This window comes from Lepidothrix coronata, unplaced genomic scaffold (assembly GCF_001604755.1).
Source record: "Lepidothrix coronata isolate B3197 unplaced genomic scaffold, Lepidothrix_coronata-1.0 Scaffold394, whole genome shotgun sequence".
NCBI lineage: Eukaryota > Metazoa > Chordata > Aves > Passeriformes > Pipridae > Lepidothrix > Lepidothrix coronata.
The window spans coordinates 103,956-119,741 of NW_016690574.1; the positions used below are offsets into that span (position 1 = coordinate 103,956).

At 36.1% G+C, this 15,786-nt stretch overlaps 1 protein-coding gene across 3 annotated transcripts; it reads left to right on the plus strand.

Annotated features, from left to right (window-relative positions):
- Nucleotides 1-4: 4 nt before the first annotated feature.
- Nucleotides 5-14,828, plus strand: DBF4 (DBF4 zinc finger). Of its 3 annotated transcripts, none has more exons than XM_017839268.1 (12): nt 5-157; nt 1,308-1,486; nt 3,400-3,594; nt 4,760-4,810; nt 5,349-5,418; nt 5,559-5,635; nt 7,138-7,168; nt 7,438-7,483; nt 9,207-9,338; nt 11,898-12,012; nt 12,336-12,460; nt 13,633-14,828. In XM_017839268.1, exons 1-12 carry the CDS (start codon nt 112-114, stop codon nt 14,696-14,698), a joined length of 2,133 nt encoding a protein of 710 aa, XP_017694757.1. In that variant the 5' UTR covers nt 5-111; the 3' UTR covers nt 14,699-14,828. The 3 variants fall into 3 exon arrangements, with proteins under 3 accessions (XP_017694757.1, XP_017694758.1, XP_017694759.1); XM_017839269.1 differs by having other exon boundaries at nt 7,441-7,483; XM_017839270.1 differs by having other exon boundaries at nt 1,311-1,486.
- Nucleotides 14,829-15,786: the final 958 nt, after the last annotated feature.

Below are 15,786 nucleotides of genomic sequence, written 5' to 3' on the forward strand. Positions count from 1 at the left end.
CTCCGGGCCTGGCGGAGGCGGGAAGGGCGGTGAGGGGGGTCCGGGCAGCCCGCCCTGACCTCGCAGGTGGCGACGGCCGCGGGGCAGGGGAGGATGTGACTCAGCGGGAAGATGAAGCCGAGCGCTGCCGAGGCCGCTGACAAAGCAGCTCGTCCCCGTAAGCGGCGGGGTCTGGGGGCGGCTGGGGAGGTCTCAGGCCTCTCCCAGCGCCAGCAGGGTCCGTTCAGCCGCGGCCTGGGGCCGGGGTGGCCTTCCCGCCTATGGCTTTGTCGTGGTTTGGGGAGTTAAACGGAAAAGCGTGGCGCTGACTCGTTCTCTTTTACAAGATAATCGCGGGGCAGGGAGGCCGTGGGGTGTCTGGGAAATGGCTGGGCCGCTGCTGTGCTAGCCGCCCCCCCGGGCGGGTCTTTCCTGGTGTCGGGGGCATGAGAGGCTCCCTAGGCCCGCGGTGTGAGAGCGCGGCCGCTTTGCGGGAGAGGCTCCTCATTGTTATTGCAGGCCTGCTGAGCCGCTCCGAACTTTTGATCATCCCCGGGAAGTTTAAAATGCGTGCTCCAGTGTTAATAGTGTTTAATGTGTTAATTTTTGAACTGCCCTGGTCATCTACAGAATTTCGCTTGCACGCCTGCGTATCATCCGTTTTTTCCTTTTATATTCTGGATCACTTACACCAGCTTATGCCTCCCCATTTTCCTGTTTCTCTAGGTGTTTTTGTCTTCTAGGTTCTACGAAGCTGACTGCTGTTCCTGCCCCACTTAGTGTGTTCATAAAGAATCTTGCAACAGAGTGCTGGTTTTGCTCCCTCTCCTATCTGAGAGTGTTTCAGGGACAGAAAGAATACTTTACAGAGGGACTGTTTTGCATGTTGGCTTTTTGTGTCCAGAAGAGGCCTGCTCACTTCCTTTAGCAGCTCTCATTGTCTTGGTAGCAAATACTTGCCAAACTGGTGAGAAAATTGATAGTATTGTATGGCAACTGAAATTAAAAGTTCATTATAGGATAATATTTTAAGGAGAAACTTTTAAGGGCCATATGAGGTATTTTTATTAATGTTTGGGTTTTGACATGTTTAACATAATAGCTGTTTTTTAAAAGTCCTGTTAAGTCCAGGCTGGATAGGGCTTTAAGCAACTGGTCTCATGGAAGGTGTCTATGGTGGAGGATTGAAACTAGATGATCTCTAAGGTCCCTTCTAGCCCAAGCCCCATTGTATGATTCTGTGGAAGCTTGCCATGTCCATTGCCATAACTTAGGAGTTTTCCTAAAAAAAAAAAAAAGTTCTGTTTAAATTGCCTTTTTTTTCCCAGCAGATGGAATACAAGCAAAACCAGAAAAGATAAGATCTTCTCTCAAGAATGTGAAAAAAGATACAGGAAAACCAGAGAAACTTAAATATAAGCCACTAACTGGGAAGGTGTTTTACCTCGATATCCCATCAAATGTGATCTCTGAAAAATTAGGAAAGGACCTCAAAGAGCTGGGAGGGGTAAGTTTATAATAGAGACCTGTATGAATCTAGAAGGAAATCTGCACATGTGGAATGTTTCTTTCATGTTCTTTATGTTATTTGTACTTTATAAATAATGTTTGGTGTTATTTTTACTTTGTCAGGGGATTTTATTTTTCTATGTTTGTGTTAATGTTTAATACAAACAGTGATCTTATCATTAAATTATTCTGTGTTTTTCTGAGAGAAGCTGCTTCGCTGATTGTGACAAAAGTGTTTATTATTAAGGTTTGTATTCAGCTGATAATTCACTTGGCTTAAAATTTTATCCGAGTTTATTTAGTTTCATTGTTTGAGGTGATTTTTTTTCTGCTGCTTCTGACTATATTGACATTTTTACATGTTACAACTAATGTTGTTCAGCTGAACCTGAAAGAAATTAAAGGAAAAGTTTTGCATATGCTTACTGTAAGTCAGTAACTTCACTAAGTACTTTTTGCACAGGGTATGTTCATGAGTATTTTTGAATACTCTCATTTAAATAATAAATTTTATAAGCATCTTACTAATTTTTTTCCTAATTCTCTCTTCTGTATGGAAGAAACTTTGATACAAGCAAGTACAGGATATGATAGTAACACAAGCAGTGCAGTTGCTTGGTTCACTTTAAAGTTGAATATTTGAATTGATGTAGAGAAAACTTGGCCGTTAGAGAATTCAACACCCTTTAAGCACAGAGGCAGAAGGGATCTGCTTAAATTGCTAGCTATTTTGAATGCTGCTTTAGCAATACTTTTTTGACCTCAGAGGAACGCTGAGCAGCTTTATGAAATTGATGCTTGTAAATCAAGGTGCTGTCTGAAATCACAGGAGCGGTAAGGAATAGCAATGACATGGTTTCAAATTAAATGCATCATTTTACATTTACGTCAAATAAGTGCACCCTGTCTTTTGTCTTTCTGAAAGAGAATTTTAGGAGTTCACATGTGAAAAGTAAGGTTACAAATCACAGACTGGAAAGGAAGTTTTTCTGGCTTATTCTGAGGAGTAAATGCCTCAATCTGAGGTGCTCTAACACCCTCAAGATCAATTAGCACATGTTTTGTTGTTACTTGTGTGGAGTGCACTCAAAAGTGCCTCTCAGTATCCTGTTTCTGTAAAAGGTGCGAAGAGAAGCGTTACAAGGCACAGTTTCAAGCTTACTGCCTGTGTGATTTGTGCTTTCCAAGCTGATGACTTGAAGAGAGGAAAATACATTAAGCTACATAAGCTGACAAGAAATAACAAGGCAAATAGCTGATAATCACACAATAGTTAGCAATGAAAGACTGAAGGAGCAAAATGGAAGAGAACAAGCATAGGGTAACTGCATATTTATGTTGCTGAGTATGAGAATATGAATCTACTAAAGACTTTACCTTTTTGAGAAGTGTCATGAATACTGTAGGTGTGAAACATGGTAACTCTCCTGAAATTTTAATTTCTCTGCTGGTTCTGAACTCAGTAAATTTATAGCTTCTTGCAGACTAAAATACATTTGCATGCACGTGCCTTTAAGTTTAGCTGAACATTTCTGTGTAATTTCCGTTACATAAAATTATGTAGACAGTGGTTTTCCTTGAATTATTCTGTTATTCCTCAATGCGGTGTTTGAATTTTTTTATTTGGAAAGTATTACAACTAGATAGTCCAAAAATGATAGTAACTAAAACATTGCAAGGCTCTTTTGATAAAGATTACAAAATTAAGAAACTGAACTTATAATTTGTGACCGGTAAGATGCTAGTGCAACTCAATTTTTACATTTAGAAAATATCTTCTTGTTAATTCAGTGGTTTTGTACTTAGTTATTCTAGAAGTTTTATCACTTTTCTTTTAAATATGCAATGTAAAATTTGAGGTACTGATCCTATGTCCTGAAATGGTTACTTGTTTTATATCTCTATGTTTAGAAGGTGGAGAGTTTCCTTAGTAAGGATATCAACTATCTGGTGACTAATAAAAAGGAGGCAAAATTTGCACGAACTCTTGGCCAGATTTCTCCTGTTCCTAGCCCAGAATCTGCATGTATTGGAGGAAATGGTTCACCTCATCCTAGCAACCGAAAAGATCAACGTGATGGAAGTTCATTTAAGTTGGTAGATACAGTAAGTTTCTTAGTAATAATATTGCAAATTGGGTACAACTCATGGGATATGGTCTTAGAATTTTCCTTCTCTTTAGTTTCCTAAAGATGGCAGCAGTTCTTTGAGTGAATAAGGGGTTTTCTTTCAAATATACTTTTCACATTATTCAGGCTAACTTGTTAAATTTAACTAACTCAAACTAATTCAGCAGAGTTTCAGAAACTAATTTTAAAAAGGAGCCTTTTTTGCAAATAAGCAGAGTACACTAAAGTCCGTTCTAAGGTAGTATGTCTGACTTACAGTATTGACATTATTATGTTTGACAGCTGGATCAATGTGGATAGACACGTGATGGCATCCAGTGATTCCTCTCTCTTTAGAAACACAGCCTAATAAATTCTGACTGTTGTGTTGTTAATGCAGATATCAACAGAAACACTCTTTGATAGTAGTTCAAAGAAATAATTAAAATTGAACATTATGACTACTAAGCTTTTTAGAGCTCTTTCTTAGAGGATCATGTTAATTGCATGTAAATTGTTAATATCTGAACTTATGCAGGTTTATGTGACATTTCTTACATGGGCGAGTCTTGTGTCCTTTCAAAATACAGTTAGAAGTAATTAGCTGTACTATGTATGTGGTACTTATTAAGAAACATGACTGTGAGTCAGTCTGGAGGCTGGTCTTTGCATTGCATAGGTGAGATCGCCTTATTTTGTAAATAACCTGGATAGGCAAAGGCAGCTCATTAGGAATAAGCGGCATAAAGTACAGAAGGAGGAGCGCTGGTGATAGAAAACAAGGTGACAAGACGGAGGCTATGATTATATTTATGACTTAATTTGCACAAGCCCCAGGTGATAAAACCTCATCATCACACCATTTGGTGTGTGTCACTGGCTGCTTATTCCCAGCATCTGTGTTGTTCCAGCACTAACGCTGCTTCAGCCACGCAGTGTTCTGCTTTGGCTGAAAATGATTACTAGTTGGGTTTTTTAGTTGTTTGGTGTTTTGGGTTTTTTTCCCTTAGACTGTATCAACTGTAACCCTGTGAGGAAGATGCACATTACTGAAAAGTTAGCAGTACAGTGGACAAAAGGAGACTCTCATAACTAACACGTATTTGTTAACAACAATGTAAATTGTCTCACCTTGCTACAAATGTGTTTCTGTTTTAATGTAGGTGCGTATGAGCAGAGGAAAATCCTTGGTTGAAAAAGCAATCAAAGAACAGGTACACAAAGTAATCAATGAATTCGTGCTTCAGAAACTTTGGTTTTGCTTTTCTAGAAAACAAACCGTAGTAAGAGTGGTCACAGAGAGAAGTCAGTCTTGGAATGCTCAGGCAGAAGTTGAGGGATTGTCCTAAATAATCTGTCAAATCATGATTTCCGGGTGCTTCCTGAAGAATTAAAAGTGTGGAGTCTTATGACGAGTGTTAAAATTTGTCAAGATTGCTAGTATAACTAGCATTTGAGAGGTGCTCATGAAGTTAAGGAAAATGTATCAATTCACTGTGTTAAAATCTTACTATAAAATGTGACAACAGAGAACAGTTTTGGCTTTCTGAAAGTAAATATATTCTTTTGATGGTAAATTGCTGTAACAGAGATGGCAAAGTCAGTTGAGAAGAGCAGTAGTCTTTTGGCAAGAAGCAAAGCATCTGCATTTTAATCTCAGCTTTCATATTACATGTTGCAATATATTTGTAATTATTTTAAATAATCTACTGTTTATTGCTTTAGATTATTAATATAATTTATTGTTTGCAGGATTTAATCCCCTCTGGTAGTATACTGTCCAATGCTTTGAGTTGGGGAGTGAAAATACTTCATATTGATGGTAAATATTTTTGTTAGATGAAGCCTGACTTGAATTTATAACATTCATGTAATTATTCTTTTGTTGAATTCAAAATATTAAAAATTCCAATTACATCAGACATACAAAAAACTGAGTATAGTTCTCCTTCTTTTTACCAGATGTTAAGAATTGTATTGAACAAAAGAAAAGGGAACTCTATCTAATCAAAAGAGCAGACAGTTCTTTTAAAGATGTGGTAAGTGTCTCTTTGCTATTTGTGAAAATGCCATTTGTTTCATTAACTGAGAACTGGTGTTTCATTAACTGAGAAAACACCAAAATACTAAATACTGCTTGCTATGAAGCTTGCGTATTTTATTTTAATGAAGTCTTGCTCATGTTCAGTTTTTCACAGCCCAGTATGTTTTCTGAATTGATTTAAAAACCATCTTCGAAAAATATGAAGTATTAGCTATATATTTCAAAGTTATTAAAACATGACTTCCATAGAAGCATTGATTCCATAATGTGTAGTCCTTTGCTCTTGCAAAGGATATCTGAGAATCAGAAGTGCTGAGCTGTCTGAAGTTTCCATTCTACATGCCTCAAAAGTAATAAATAATAAAAAAATTATTGATGTAAATAGCCATTAAGTTGCCTTTTGTAACTTTCCCTGTGGCACAGTGATTAGAAACCCTTTACTTTTAATGAGCTATTCTAAAAATCATAGAATGTTTCCTGGAGAAGCTGTTGCTACAGGGAATCTGCAGCTTTTCCTTTGTAAAGAACTAGCAGAAAACATCCTCAAGCTATTCTGCCAATAAAGTGCATTTTGCATGTGAATGTCCCGATTTCTCAGGTTTTTAGTGTATGATATAATGAGACATTAAAACTTGGAGTTGCTCTGTAATTTAAATTAAGCACCTGAAGTTGTCCAAATGTCTATTCCATGCGTGGGGCTCTGATAAGGAAATGGAACGAAACTACCTAGTGAGTGTTATGTTCTTTTGGAATGCAATATTGGCTAATTATTGAGGCCACGTAAAATCCTCTGCCAAATCATCAGTGTGTCCACGGATAGCAGGATGGGATTTATTTACAAGTAATATAAAATGAGTTTGTACCTTTACCAGAATCAATTACAACTGGCTTGAATGCTTGAATATAGAATTTACTTTTTTTCTAAAGACGAAATATTCTGTTTAATTTTAATCTTCGTTGCTAAAAACAAAGACTCAACCTGTGTAAATCTATTCAAATGAAAAGAATTGTTTTAATTGGAGAATGTTGCTATATGCAGGTTTTGGTGGCATTTTACAGCTTACATTTGCAGCTTGCAATTAATTAGGATTTATAAAGTGTTGTAAAAATGTTGTCTCTATTTAAGAATCAACTTGCAACCGTGGCAAGGTATTTTCAGGGAGGAAAGAGTTAATGTATAAATTTACCTTTCTAGGTTTCTTCGTTTAGTTTTGGTTTTAGGAAAAATAAATTGAAGCATCTGAAGGAGAACACTGGTTTTGTTGGGGTTTTGGTTTTTTTTTTTCGATGTAGAAATAAATATTTCTTTTGGAAATGTTACCATATTTCTGAATTACTAATAAGCTTAGTTTCCTGCAGAATGCATCATGAGTGTGTATGAAGTCATGATTAACACAGGGAGACCCTCATAACTTAAATTACCTACAGCTAGATCTTTAAGTGAAGTGCAGAATAATACTCACACGGATTTTATACCTTCTCTCTTTTTTTCAATAGGGAAAACATGTTACTGCTCAAAAGTCAAAAAGTAAGTATTTCAATTATTGTAGAAGTTTCTGGTTTGCCTTGTTTTCTGAATGCTTAAAAATGTAGTGCAGTTCTCACGTGGTCGTGTCATGCTATATTCCAATTTATAAGTCCAAGAAAAGTATGTAGAAAAACTTTGTGAAAATCAAGAGTGTCAAAACATGTACATAATGAATTCTAAAATAAAGTCTGCTAATTTATTCAGCTACTGCAGTAACTTGCTGAATGCAGAAAAGTATTTCTCTTGATTTCGTTTTCTCTCCCCTTGAGCAGGTAGACTGAAAAATCCATTTATCAGGGTGGAAGATACAAGTCGGTGAGTGTTCTCTTCATGCATTCAATAACGTGGTTCTCAAACTGAGTAATTCAGAATTGCTTGATCAAGTGTATCCTTATATCTCAATTTCCTTCAACTTCCTGACTTTAGATGCCAGGTATACTGTCCTCTTATAACAAAATACAAATGCGTTCAGCTATCAAATAAGATTGAGCACTAGTAGTATGGTAGGGAATATTTGCAATAGGTAATGGAAGTGGAAAGTTAATAGGTAGCTCCAGTTTTTTTATCACGAGGGTGGGTTCTTTGGGTTACTTTCTGCCAAAAGCCATATGAATGAATGAAAGGGAAACCTGGAAGCTTTGAACCTTTACATCTTTTCTTAGATCTAAATCCTGTAGCCCAAAAGGCAAATAAAACTTAGTATACTGAATTCCAGTCCTATAGTCCCAACTCAATAACATTCATCTCCTGCTGAGACCCTTTGGATGAAAGGAAAGGGAAGTTGTTACAGTTAAAATCATTCCTTAAAGTTAGGTTTAACTTCTTGTTCAATCATTTCTTTTTAAAAGTAAAAATCCCAAGCTATTAATCTGATTTCATTATCCACAGTAGCATGAAATCCGATACTTTCGGCCTTGAAAATTTTCACTTCTTTCTGGTCTCAATCAAACCTGGCTGTGTAAGAAAATGCCAGTTTGCCAGAAGTTGACAGAACAATGAATTGTGAAAAAGGTGCAGTTCTGCACAGCATTTTTTTCACCCTTGAATTCCGAACTAACTTCTGCTTTATGATACTGTTTATAAGTGACAAATTCTTTGACCTGATGTCTTTGACACTTCCCTGAATTAAAAAAAAAGAGATCTAAACCTGATTATACACTGAGTTGGTGTAATAGGTATGAGGGACGTGAGGATAGTGGAATGAATTGGACCAACACAGTTGTAAGTACAAGAAATTGGTATATAAATATATGTGAGTTTAACTTCAGAATGTAATGAGTACTAAACACCTGAAGCACTTTTAAATATTTATGCAACATAAGTAACAGTTCAGAAGCAGAACAAGATGCTTAGCTATCCCTATTATGTTTTCCAGACTTGCTCTTTAGTTTTGCCTGGGTAGCCTATAATAGTAACGTGGGGAAAAAAAATCAGACTGAACTCTGGCATCAGCATTTCAGTTGCATGATTCAGTATGTGAATTTCAGCATGCCCTATTTTAAACATTCTTAATATATTTAGAGCATTGCTGTGGTAGCTAGTTCTAATATCTCTCTAAGTACAATAGTATGCAGGAAAACTATTTTTCTGGAAAATGAAGAGGTCAGTTTTTATATTTTGAATGGTGAATTGATCAATTTTTATTTTTTTTTTTTAAGAAGGAAATGGTAAAATGAAACTAAGTAAAAATCAATGCATTGGATGTTAGGAACTGCTGTAGCTACTTCTCAGGAGAACAAACGCACTGTTGTCCAAATTGTTTTTAGGTTTGTTGGCTACCCAAGTCACAACAATTAATAGGCACAAAAGTCATATACCAGGGAATGTGTAAGACAGCTATGGAAACTGAAAGAAAGCAGCAAGTTTATAGGAACGGATGAATTACTTATTTTAGTATATTGATCTGCTTAGCATTCTGTGTGTGTCAGATGTAAAAGAGAAACACTTTTTTCAAGATTTTTGACCTGATGTAATTTGTGCTATGAACATCTTTTTTCCATTTCTGATGGTTCTGATGCACTTGGTTTGTCTAATGCAGCCAGTACCGACCGTTTTATCTGCAACTGCCCAGTTTTCCATTTCTGAACTACTGTGTTCCGAAGCCATATAGTCCATTTGAAGTGGATAGGAAGTATCCTTCTGGTCAAAAGCAAACTCACTCTAAGCAAAGGTTTGTTGAAAACTTGTTTTTGAGGTGTGGGTAGAGGAGAGGGCTGTTCTCTAAATTATTTTGTAAGTAATTGTGTTCTAAAATAATTGCTTGTCTAATTTTGTGTTCCATTTAATACTACTAACCATGTCTCAGCTGATGTATTTACTGCACTGTTGGTGTCTGTCTATCTGTCTATCTACTCTTTATCCTATCTTTAGTCCTTTTTTTGGACATACAGATGCATACATCCAAAAATGCGGCCTTCTCTTTTCACTGTGGGTCAGCATAAGATATTTTTTTCCTTTCTGCCACTGGTTTCTTCTTTGTCCTCATCTTGGATGCCATTCAGTAAGTATTTCAGAGGAAGTGGATTTCTTAAGACTTCTGTGTTTGTCCACGTAGTGCTAAAGTAGGCAGTTAAATTTTTTTCAAGCAGTGATGTTCAATCATAGTACATAACCATTGTTGATAAAAAGTGCATATTATTGATAATTTATAGGAATTAGACTGCTGATACTATTTCAACTCTTTAGAGATTATAAGTGGATGCTAGCTGCCCAGTAGAATTGCAGTTGGTCTTAAAGCAAGTGTTTATATGATGCATTTTGGCATTCAGGCTCTACTTGAGCACTACAGATGTAGTTAAAACTTCTGGCAAATAAGTTTTATGATTTGAAACTATTTAAGTGTCTTAATTACCTGGTTTTTTGTGTATCAAACTATTGTTTTGAGTTTCTTCTACCTACTACATTTCGTTCACTTCTAAAATTGATTCATGTGAGAGACTGAAGATATTTAGGTGAAAGGTAGCTTTGCTATATGTGGAACTTTCTGCATTTAGTAACTTTCTGCTTTTCTGTCCTTGGGGCTGAAGACTTCGGTGTGATACATGTTTTTTCTTTATAAAATGGCTTCTCCACAGTTTCTGTCCAGTCTTCACCATTATTATAGCCCTAGAGGTTTTCAGCTTATGTTGCTGTGATGTTGGTTTTCTGGTTTTGTTTTTGTTTTTTTTTTTAATTACAATGAATTTAGCAGTATGAAAAAGCAAAAAACATATATTGCAAGGGTTACTGCTGTATTAATAAGGCAGTTTCTGACTGTGTCTCTTCCAAGGGAATTAGAAAGGCCCATTCTTTTCAAAGCATTAAAAAACCCAAAAAAGGCAGTTTCTCCTTATATGAATTAAGGAATATGATGTATTAAAAATGTCAGGAGTTATATTTGAATGAATATTCCTAATTAATATTTCAAGTGGGCACAACCAAAGAGATATTTAGGTGGGAGACACTTTCAGCAGGTAGATGTGAGGAATGCCAGCTTTGGGAGAGAGCAAGGGGAATGCTTGCTTGTTTCATCTGGGAGGAAAGCTTGTTGAAGCAAAATTATCAGTTCTACTTCTGCATTGGGTGAGACCTGCAGATATTATTCAGTTTTTAGATGATGCATTCTGTTGCTTATGTCCTGCTTTGCTGGTTCTCTGTGATTTTTACTGTTTTCAAGAGGGAAGATGTGAAGGCTGGTATAACAATAAAAGCACAAAGTTGGGTGGAGCCTGTCCTGGGGAACCCAAGAAGTGCTGGGGCAGGTGTTAGACCAGTTTAGACTGGTGGATTGAATGCAGTTGTTGAAAGCAGTGTACCCTTAATGTGCAGAGGAGCACATTGCTATGCTTTATAAACTAGAGATTGTTCAAGACAGGTTTTTTGATGTAAACTCCTGAGCTTACAGCTATGCAGATACTTGGTAAAGTCTGTCAGGGTGATTTTTGGCTAGGCAGGGAGATGGCACTATTCCTTTAAAGTAAAAGGGAAGTAGAGATTGATGACTGCTATACTGCTGGTATATCAACCTTAGGTGGGTTAATAGTGAAATGCAGCAAACAGTAACTCTCCTCAGATGAGGACTCTGAAGGTCATGGAGCAGTTATTGAAAACCTCTTCATGTTTTAATCTCCAGGAAACACTTGAGGTTCATTTTCTCACATTCCCACTTAGCCTTTACCTAGAAAAACAGGACAAAATGGCATTTGATCAGCATATTCAAAATCTATCTATAACCAACAAATATGACTGTTACTGTTACCAAGGAATAAGAGGTCATCTGTTAGGCCGGGTGATTTTGCTGTGTGTTTTCTAGGCATCAAAAATATTGACAATGGATGTTAAAAGGCTTTTTCTTTTTTTTCCCTAGTTTTGCTTTTATCAGCTATGCACAGAGATTTCAATATGTTCTTTGATTTTTCAAGGAGATTTTTTATTTGTTTAGCAATTTTCCATTGTTTATTCTTAGTCAGTTGTCATAGTACGTAAGTACAAACCTGTATGTTTTATGCTTACATACAGTTCCACTGGGTCTGCCTGTCTTGCTGGTTTTGTGGTTGGTTTGTTTTTAAATTTATACATAATTTTTCTTTGTTTTTCCTAAGTGTTGACTAACATAATGTAAATAGCTTAAGGGGAAATAAAGGTTTGTTTTGGTTTGGGTTTTTTTTAAGTGAATAAGAATGAGCATATTGTGAGTGGAAAGTTGAGAGGTCAGTTCCGTATTTGAGACTTATTAATATTCTCTTAACAGAAACAAAATAAATAGTGACAAGGACTGTGGAATGCCTGCTCAGCTTCCTCAGAAGGACAAAAAAAAGAGAGGATATTGTGAATGTTGTGGGAAGAAATATGAAGATCTGCAAACAGTATGTAAAATGTCAAGTATATCCTTTGATAGAATCATATCTCTAAAGTGTGGTATTGACAGAGGTGCCTAACTATTTTTTATTTTAAAATATTTTTCTAATATATCTCCTAAAAAGCAGCCTGTAGGTATTTTTTTTCCCTTGTAGGTTTTAATTCTTGTTTGCTGCTTCTGTGTATGATAGCTGAAGGCACTAGTAGTTCATGTCTTAGAGATACTGGTAATAAATTAATGAGATTTACTTGCTGCTCCATATCATATTGATGACTTTTATATTCATATCTGTAGTATTAGATTTGTTTCATGTTTTTTCTTTAATTGCAGCATCTTGAAAGTGAACGGCACCAAAATTTTGCACGAAGTACACAATATAAAGTTGTTGATGATATAATCTCAAAGTTAGTTTATGAGTTTGTTGCATACAAAGATGATACAACAAAAATAAGAAGGTGAGTTATACATTCTAACTTTTAAAGAGTCTGTGAGTCAAGACATTGAACATAAAGATACTTAATTTTGAAGTTCTGGATCTGAATAGAACAGAGTAAATTCATGTTTTTCAGTCTGGAATAAGTCACGGAAATTTGCAATGCAGTTGTACCTGACAAATCAGTTCTATAATGCAGAAATTAGGGAAAAAAAGAAAATCAGAAGTGGAAATGTCATCACAGAAAGATGAGACTGAAAGGAATTGTCAGAAGTAGTCCTACCTGTCTTTCAGCTTATGTAAAGCAAAATCTATTGTACTTAAATATTGCTGATAGAATGACAGTGATATCTGGACATCTTGCTCTGGATGCTTTCTGTCATTCTTAGTAGCCTAAGAACAGCAAATGTTATCCTCCTCAGTCAATCTGATCCCCTTACCTGTGGAAAAACTTCCTATCTATATTTTGTGCCTCCTAACTTCTTTGCTGGACAAAGAAAGCAAATTGCCCTTTGTAGCTCAAGAGCTTGAATGGGCGAGAAAGGGCTTGTTTCTTACCTTGGACTGTAGGTATCAGTGTCTTTGTTACTTGAAACAGTAATACAGTTCAAGGTTGCTCTGATTTTTTGCAAATGAGTTAGGAGATAAGAAATAACATTCTCATTTATTTATTAAAAAATGACAAGTATTGAAGAAATAAAGATATTCTTAGTGAAATCAAGGGAAATGCAAATAGAGTCAAACAACTGATAGCCTAATGAAGGCAAGCCTTTATTTCTTTTGTGATTTCAAAATACTCAAAGTGGTTAGACTTAAAAATCCTTTCAAGAAAATCAAGTGATAGTTTTATGTGTATATATCATAGAATATTTGTGAGTATTTATAGTAATTGCATTATATTAATTAATTTCTGTTCTTAGTGCCTCTGTGAATTGAGGTTTACTGAAATACTAGACTTTTGTGTATTTTTAAAACAATTTTATGTGCCATAGGAATCAGTAAGAAAACCTCAAATTCAAATATAAGGCACTCTGTTTCTGTAGAAATAGTGTGTTGCTACCCTAAATATATCTTTCTCTCAAAAGTAAAAACTGCTTTGTCAGTTCAGTTGCTTTTGTAGAATCAGTTGCATATGGAGTTGTGATACATGGGGTTTTCTATGTTTGTTAATATATTTAAACAATTTCATTGTAGGACAAAATGTAGCACAGGATGTTTTTCTCCTATTATTGGAAAGATAACTAGACCAGATGAGCTGCAGGAACGATTGAAAAAGCAATGCATTTCTTTGAAAACTTACTCCTGGAAGGATACGGCAATGCAGGTGCTCAAGCTGGATTGCCAGCCTGCAGAAGTACAACCAAATTCTGTGCCCACACCTCCCCCTATTTCTGCATCTGGCTATTCACTTCTTTACTGTCACCCATCACAACCTTCAGAACTAAAAAGTAAGTTCAGAATTAATGATGAAAATATTAAAACTGGTTGCTCCTGTGCTGCAAACTTGAGAGAGACTGTTGAATCATCAAATACCATACAACCGCCCCTTCAGAAAGACAACAAAGCATACACAGAGAACTTGTCTCGAGCTTACGAGCCATTCAGCAAGGAAATACTGGAACCAGAGGCAAATAGGAAGAATTTACAGTGTTTTCAGGAAGGCATGTGTACTTTAGGTTCTCATACTCAAGTTAGAGATTTTAGTGAAAAAGACAAAAACCTAACACAGCCAAAACGAAAATTAAATAATGCAGTGGTTCTACCAGCAAAGCATTTGAAAAAAACAGATGCCAATCCTACGTTTGTCAAGAAACATCACAATTTATGTGATAATCATCAACAAATGCAGCACAATGTCCTTCTGGAGGCTGAGGTATCTGATACTGCTATGAATAAAGAACTTAATGCGTTGGCTGCCAGCGCTGCCTGCAGTTCACCATCCGGAAAGCTGCACAGAAAAGTGAAACCTAACTTGGGGAGGAATAAAAGAGAAACCCGGAAACAGAGCATGGAGTTAAGTATAAAGTATACAGATGGACTGTCTGTTCCTGAAGAGAAGAGAAGCACTTCTAGCTCACCACTGCAGCCCCTGTTGGAATTATTTCAGACAAGTGAAAGAAACTCAGAATTTGTAGGTTTTTCAGATTACCCTGAGAGCAAAGGTTCAACAAGCATAAATGATACATGTGAAGGGCATAACACAAAGGCTACGTGGGCGTTATTTTCCTCTTCATCCTCATCCCTGTTTCTTGGATTTTAATGCTGCTTTATTTAATGAATTTTAAATCAACTTGCAAATTTAAGATTCTATTCATGAAGACTTTAATTGCTGTAGTATATGTACAGATTATTTGGTTTTCAAGTTTTTTAATGCAAAAAGTTCTGTATATGTAAATACGAAAAATAAAACTTAAGTTTGGTTTTGGTCTTGTGGTTTTTTGTTTTTTTTTTTAAAGGTACGGCTTTGTCATGGCTGGTAAAGGGCTCTGAGCCCAGATTTCAGTTAAATGAATTGCTAGGCAAAACCAGTAAGCATGATGCAACTGCATTTGGAGAGAGAATTTTATAAAATCACTGATTATGATACATTCCAAGTAACCACATTATAAATAACTGGATTGTAAATAAGGTAGCGCTGTAATTAAGGTAGTGTATTACTCATGGACTACTGATGTTTTGTGGGCATTTGGTTGCTTCCCTTTCTATTTCTTCTGCTGCCACTTTAATAGAGAACACAGTAACAAAGATGTATTACATTCTTTGACTATTCTGACATAATTGATTTTTAAACTAAAACTAGCTGTATTGTGTATTTCAGCTAATAGGAAAACAGGTATTTATTTTTCTATGGGGAAAAACAAGCAAACAGAAACCCACCAGGGCATCACCAGTGGCCACAACAAAACAGTCAGCAGGTTTCTGATTGACTTGAATCATTTGTTTGATTTTTCTTTCAGAGCAGCCAACCTGTCAGACTAGCTTACTCAGAGGCAGAGAGAAAGACACAAGCAAGAGTTGGGAAGACTTTATTTAATACTTCAGATCTTTACTAGAGCTGATCTCTTTCAGAATTTTCATATCTGTAAATCATTGGAGGGCACGAGTATGAAATTACAGGATGTAATTGCAAAGCTTTATTAATAAATGTAAGTGCCTTAAGGTCATATAAGAGATCTAAACCAGCAGAAATTACTTTCATTAATTTTTGCATAAATTACTTGTTTGCATTTTCATCTCTTGCCTGTTTAATGTTCTCAAGCTTCGCGCTCTAATGGTTAAAGTGCTTTACATATTGTGTACTGTCCTTTATGGGTGATTTTCTGTGAGGGGTAGATAAAGCTTCTTGGA

Bases quoted from the DNA above. Each gene is read 5' to 3' on its own strand.
- DBF4 (XM_017839268.1), top strand. From the start codon at position 112: ATGAAGCCGAGCGCTGCCGAGGCCGCTGACAAAGCAGCTCGTCCCC. The intron at 158-1,307 runs GTAAGCGGCGGG...TTTTTTTCCCAG, and splicing joins TGACAAAGCAGCTCGTCCCC to CAGATGGAATACAAGCAAAA. The intron at 5,636-7,137 runs GTAAGTGTCTCT...TTTTTTCAATAG, and splicing joins ACAGTTCTTTTAAAGATGTG to GGAAAACATGTTACTGCTCA.